Raw genomic sequence first — 7,494 nt, forward strand, 5'->3', positions numbered from 1 at the left:
TCTATTTATAATTAAATTTTATTGTTTTAATGCCCTTTGAACCATGTCTAACTGCTATTTGTGCCATTATAAGTTGTAAATCACTTGGAGAGTGTGCAGCTCCCATTATGCTATCAAATGACATTACCCACGAGCTACTACGAGCTGCTCGCATGCGTGCATACCTAGTGAAACATTTTTATTATATTATTTATTTTACCTAATTTAACCTTAACTAACCTAAAAAATTTCTATTTTTACATTTTAATTACTTTTATAATAATAAAAAAAGAATAAACATGAAAAACAAGAAATAAAGTACTAACCAAATCTTTTTCTTGTTTTCGATTGTCGATGACAGTTAACTCTACTTTTTTATATTAATGGTAGTAATGCACTAAATTTTTACTTAATTAAATAATGCACCAAAGAACATAAGACTAATAACATCTAGTAGACAATTCCCCTAACTCTCAAAATTTTTTCTGACATTCTAACTATGCGACAAGAGCCGTTACAGATGCATCCAAGCTCGTCGTTATCTTTCCTGTGGGATCGAAGCTTGTACTAACAGAGAAACTCACAATTCTTCATTCAGAAAACAACATAATATAATACTCATTTGATTGAAGAAAACCTTGATTTTCTATTGGTTATAGAGAATATAGAATTAAACGTAACAGAGAGAGCTATTAACAGATCCTATTAACAGGATGTTACAGGTGGGTGTGGCAGGAGTGGTCTGATTTTCTATTTGATGGCTCTGTAACCAAAGGCTATAAAAGTTATGGTTTGTTTGAGCAATGACAATTTTATAGTGAGTAATTTACATTTCTTATTGGAGAGGTGGAGAATAAAATAGAGAAGAGGAGATGCCTAAAGAAAATATGTCAAGAGGTGTCACACTAGGGGAAATTCAGGATTTTTAAAAATATTGCCTTATAAAATTAAAACTTGTATACTATCAATATATGGATAATTAACTAAGATATTATGCTATACTAATTGGTATAACAAATAAAAAGTAGTTTAATAAAATTTTCAATGTAAATCACTAAGTCTCGTGACATGCGCAGTAAATGATGCCTGGGCATATAGGGTTAAAATTGGTGATAAGAATTCTACAGAGAGCTTGTCAAACACTCTTAACACTGTTGCTGCTTGTAAGGCCTCTAGCACTTCAGTGTTATTTCTCACCTATAAATATGTTAATTAGAAAGACAATTAAATGTTATTTAGGTTTTAGTTTTATATTTTAGTTAATTATATGTTAGTTATGCATTATAAATACATATCAGAAAAGCTTGAAAATTTTTAAAATATCAGCCAAACTGCCACAGTTTATCAGGCTTAGCGTAGTAGGTAAATATCCCGTCATTCTGACAATAGCTAGTCTCACTGCTGAGGACACCTGAGGAATGGCTGTTGACATGTGTCACAATAAGTATCAATACTAAAAGACAGGAAGGGAAAATAAAACATCAAAAGCAATCTTTTTTGAAAAAAGTAAAAACTTATAATTAAGAATACTGGCAGAAACGCCACTCTATGAGCAGCTGTTTGTCTAATCATAATATTCATACCTAATTGAAATAATTTAGAAAAGTGAACATTTTCTAAAAAAGGGTTTTCTCTGATTGTGCTCTTTAGTCATACACAACACATTGCATCAAAATGATTCCATCTACACAGCTCAAACTTTTCATAGATTTTACTGATATAAACTGTAATGTTTTTATATATTAAAAAGTGCTATCCTTTATAGAAAAAATAAATATATAATCAAATACCTCATGTATAGTCCTAGGGAATGTCATGCTCTTATTGTGATGAGAGTACTTTTATTTAAAATTGCATTTTATTATAAAGAAATGGTTGTTGCACATAACAGTTGTTTTTATAATTGTCTGAATCTTGAATACTCAAAGTGTGAAATCTTTTACGAATTTTTGTTCATGGTACCATTCAATAGATGGCACATGAGTTTTGGTTACACACATAGATACTGTCATACATGCTACATCCATTATAGCAAGAGAAAAAATAAGAAGATTTTCAAGATAATTTGACAAAAATTAAAAGGTATGTTCATTTTTTCTATTTATAATCATAAACATTTCACTGCAAAATACTTTGATGATAATGCTCAAAATATTCAGTCTCATTGCAAATAACTACAGTACCAAAATAACAAATCTTTAATCAAAATACTTAATTAAAACAATCTCATTCTTTGTTTACAAAATACTTGTAATCTTTAATAAAATCTTATCCTTCAAGTCAGATCATCAAAGTCCAAGTTCAATATCCACAACCCTAGATTACATACATCTGGTATTATTTACACCTCTACACCACCCCTTCAGTTGAGCATAATCTACATCCAATAGATGATATAGTAGCTTGGTCAAGTGATAAAAACACTCCTGAATGCCCATTGTAGTATGTAGCCGTGGTCTTACATAAAGATTATATTTAGAATGACAAGTTTCAGTATTTAGTAAATTTATACTGAATTTAAAACTTAAAAGTTGAAAAGTTTTTCCTCAGAACACTGGTTCTACATGCAGTAATAAAAACTAACTAAATGATATTAAGATAACCTTGAACAATGTTGCAAATTTAGTTATACCTAGTTTCCCAATTCCGAGGTAAAAAATCTTCTTTTATTTCAGCATCGTAATCTGAATCAGTGGAATATACAGTTCTTTTTGTTGATGACTCCCTAAAAAAGAATAGAAAATTAGAATAGGGCAGCAATAAAAAAAGTTTCTAGTAAGAGTAAATTTGAAGTGTTCAAAGGTTTAATTTTATTTACAAATGAGAGAAAACAAATATTTTTAATTTTCAGAAAATAATGCTAATCATTTTAAAGCATAGAAACATATGAACATGGAAAGCAAACTTCAAGATCTAATAACAATAAATATACACACACACATATATATATATATATATATATTAACTCTATTTGCAACGAAGGGGTAAAAGTGCACGTCATGACTTTTAAAAGATTTACATTCAAAATTTAATTTAACAACTTTGTCATCAATGTATACAAATAAACTTGATATCAAAATGTAGTTCAAAAATTAAATTTCAATATTATATGTTTTAATTTTACAAATGTTCAAATAAATTCTCAATCTACTTTTATACGAGCATAATAACACTTGTTCGCTCAGATTTGCCCTTCCTTTATCCCCCCCCCCCATCACCCCTCTCACTTGTCCCGATTTTAATGTAAATTACTCATTACAGTTTACATATTACTAAAGCATAATTTAATTTTTATAGCAGTCAGTCTTCCTTGTTTAGAAATACATTAACTAGAAAATCTGACCCACTTGCTACTACAACCTATCATATCCACTCATTCACAAATTGTCAATAATTCTCTCTGATGTTTTCTATCACATCACTTATAACCAACAGAAAGACAGAGTTTCAATCTGTCAAATGATGTATGATGTTACACTGTTTGTTCTCAGTAGAGACTTTGTATTATTTTGTCTGAAGATTGATAGATGTTATCATCAAGTTCAGATTAACTAGCTAAAGGAATTATTTTAAAGCACTGAAGCCTTAGTAAGAATAATAATAAATAACAAACAACATTATGTCTTGAAAGTTCACCCCTGATGATGATGTGGAAAACATCGATACAGGTAGAGTCAACATTTTTGAAGCCATAGATTGGCCTGAATTTAAAATGTTGTTAATTGTGTATCTATTTTAAATTAGTTTTTGCTTTTTGTCATTCTAAACTGTGTTCAATACAGTTTAATTAAATTTTCAGCTAGGAAACACCTGTACATAAGAGCTGTTATAGAAGTGTCAGCATCATTATATGTATTTTGGTATGTAAAAGATGACCAGTTTTTACACATTATAGTTTATGCATTTTATTTCATTACAGTTATCCCACGTTGTAACCTCCCACATGTTTCGTGGAATACATAACAACTGAGTAGTTAAAAACTGGCACTCAAAATGGAGCCCAATTTCTGGGGTTTTGCCAGGTGGTTCTGATTCCATTTGGGTGGATGAACTCAATTACACTGCTGGAAATGATAGTTGTCCAGTTGAATCTTTAGTGGGAATAACAAATTGGTGTGAACATGGATCAACCTGGCTATGAACTAAGAGGTGTAGATGAAGAGCTTCTGTATTACGACTGGAAATTTACAGTAATTTGAGTAGGCATAATATGGAATATTGTGTTGTAGCTTGAACTTTCATCCTTTTTCAGAAAATGTGGACTCAAATAGTTTTGGTAATACTTTCGATGGATATTTTTTGTATACATTTAGAACTAAAGTACATGGGCTGTTACATATATTTTCAATTCCAAGAAATGTACTTTTGTTAATAGATTTTCTAGAAATGATCATACAACTCTAGATAAATGCTATATTGATTGGGGGAAGATAGGCAAAATAATCAGTTATAAAGAATGACTTGTTTCATTATGAACAAACATTAATATCATGACAACAACTGAAACTAAGAGATACATGTTTTACTCATGACCATTACAGGTCAGTAAAAGGTACATTCTATTACTTGGGAATCTTTGTGTTCTCCTCTACTGTTATGTTTTATCTAACAATGTAACTGATTCAGTATTACAAACTACTGAAATTCAAGAATGTTGCTGCATGAGATCAAAAAATATTTATGAACCACACTCTGCCTGATTCAGTTGACATTTCTCTAAACCGATGGCTTTATGAATGTAAGATTTATAAAACAAGCAACTGTCTACCAGATGAAACTATGTTATAAAGGGTTGCCAATTATTTAAAAGGTCCTTTTTATGAATGGTATAATGTTAGGTCGAAGGTAGATTTTTATGCAAATTTCAACAAGCTCATGGAGATACACATACCATCTTAAAAGTTATAGTATGGATACTTCCATTGTTACCTGGTGGTTACAAGGTCAATCAGAATGACTGATCCTGTATGCAAAGACATTCCTAACATTTTAACAACAAAAGTGGGCAATGTCTCATCTATTTGAAAAGTTCAAACTCGTACTCTGTATACATTTTCACCATGGGTGTTCTGTAAACAAATATGTAGCAAGATTTTAACACAAAAAAATCAATTTTTAAATTAAGTATTTTAACTAAAGATCCATCCATACATATATGGAATCATAGGATTGACTAGTCTGAATGGAAGGTGATTTTAATGTTAGATTAATAATATTTTTTCATCTTAAAGTTTCAAATTTCATTTGCATAACCTCACAGACCTCATGAATGAATATCAAACGTTCTTTTTTGGCAAAACATTATATTTTGTGTTATTTTCTCTGCTTTAGCTTCCATGAAAGTTCTACAAATAAACGAAGATAAATAATCGTAACAAAACCAAAAAATGCATCTTCATTTAGCCTACATTAATTTCTGATCAGCTTATTTCAGAATTGTCAGTGAAGTATGTTAAATTATGCAATATCTTTAAACCCAAATATTGAATTTCTATTATGTGTTTCCAATAATCTTCTATTCAACAATACTTTTATAAAACATTGTTTATCACTGTACCTGTTCATGTGTTTTCAAGTAATGTCTGTGTTCTTCTATAGGATTAACTAAAAACCAGTTGTAGTGATACTAACAGCAGATTTTTGTTTTTTTAGGTATCTAGAAATCAACATTTCACCCATAGTAGTAAATTATCTTCAAATTACCCATCAATTACATGAGTTCAAATTACAAACAACACATAGATATATGTGAAGATAAATATTTCTTTACATATCTTTAAAAAAAACATAATTAACTAATGGTGTTTTTGGTTAAAAAAAAGGTATAAGAACATTTTGGAAAACACCTAACTTGGATTATTTCATCACACAACTCATAAAACACCAATAAGGTTTACAATTTTCTTGAAGCTTTAAAACAATTACATCCAAAAAATTGCAAGTTTTGAAGTACAAAACTTATATACCCAAATTGCAAGGGAAGTAGCCTATAAACTAGTCACTGAATTAATAATTGAAGATCCGAAATGCACAATTCTCACACCTTCATGAAAAACCTTCTATCCTTTTTTGATCATGCCCAAAAGTTTTGCTATTTAACTCTTTCAGCATGAGCTTGGTCTCAGGGACAGATCTTGTAACCATTTTGTGCTTGTTATAGTTTTCATGTTATAACTTTTAAATCAGTAAGTGCATCTTCATGAAATTATGCAGATTATCAATAAACATTACAAAGCTTTTTTATGCAAGATATCAGATTTGTTTTATTATGTTTAACATTTTTTAAGTAATGTTTTTCTAACCACTTTTTTCTTTTGGAATGTTGACTATCCAACATGTAGAGTAATTTTAATTTTACAATTAAAAATACTTTTATGCAACAGAAACTTTTCAAATTTCACGTGCAAAATTTTATAACCTCCAGATAATTAGAATAACGTTTTTTAAGAAAAAACTATATTTTATCTGCTATTTTCACTATCAAATCTCTGTACGAGTTCGGTCAATTTGACTGACCTCATAATCACCATAAAAAATTAGGAAATAAATATAAATTATGCTTTTTTATTCTAAAGTGACTACAAATTATAACACAAAAAACACAAATGTTTAGTCTAAATAGCTTAAATCTCATAACATTATACATTTATATGTATTTATTATAATGACCTATTACAGCTGTGACTGGCTAACATTACAGAAGTTAAAATGATGTGCTGCATGTGCACGTATGTTACTGTATACAAGAGTATGAAACTGGCCTTTACAAAGTGACCTGTCTTCGCTGTGTTTTAGTGGACTAGTAGTTTGTAAAATACAGTCACATTTCAGTTATAATACATTATATGTGAGTGTATATTACTATTTACAAATAAGTTCTTAAACTTATTTTTCTTAAAACATAGAATAGTCAATAAAGAAGTATAACAAACAATTATCTCTTCTAGTTCTGAGCTTTGTACTCATTACTGCTTGTTGTAGGTTGCTAATCCTTATCCTCCATGGAGGATTTGAAATGAAATAATTTTTTTAAGGTTTTATATATACATTTTGAAAAAACCAAAAAATCATAAATTGCTATATCAGTACCATAGAATTTATCAAGCTTAGTAACTAATTTGTATTGGTGTCTAAAAAATATGAAATTTTGAGCTCACTAAAATTTTACCTTACCACTTGGAATCTTGTATAAAAAAGAAAGTGTTCTGTATTTGTATATTTCAAAAAGGCTGAGAAAGCCACTAGGGGGACATTCTGAGCTTTCAGTTGATTATTCACACATCATAGACAAAAATAAATGTACATAAGCAAATTTTCAAAAATGGAGAGAGGTGGGCATGGCAACTGTGTCCGAGTCAGTTCATGTACCAATATCTCAGCAAATAAAAAAGATAGGAGGTTCTTATTTCAGATTCTAGCTTGTCAATATAGGTAATTTGAGTTCCTTAATCGTAAGAAACTAAAGACTATGCTGCACTCAACATACCACGTTACACACACAAAAAATCAATATTT

The 7,494-nt window shown here is 29.5% G+C and overlaps 1 protein-coding gene across 2 annotated transcripts in view; it reads right to left on the reverse strand.

Annotated features, from left to right (window-relative positions):
* LOC106458997 (histone-lysine N-methyltransferase SETDB1-like) overlaps positions 1-7,494 on the reverse strand; it is a 176,024-nt gene that overhangs the window by 65,018 nt on the left and 103,512 nt on the right. For both annotated transcript variants that reach the window (XM_013918562.2, XM_022385368.1), the window contains one exon: positions 2,612-2,704. In XM_013918562.2, the coding sequence (XP_013774016.2) occupies positions 2,612-2,704 (93 nt within the window). The remainder of the gene's footprint in view (positions 1-2,611; positions 2,705-7,494) is intronic.

Source organism: Limulus polyphemus, unplaced genomic scaffold (assembly GCF_000517525.1).
Source record: "Limulus polyphemus unplaced genomic scaffold, Limulus_polyphemus-2.1.2 Scaffold543, whole genome shotgun sequence".
NCBI lineage: Eukaryota > Metazoa > Arthropoda > Merostomata > Xiphosura > Limulidae > Limulus > Limulus polyphemus.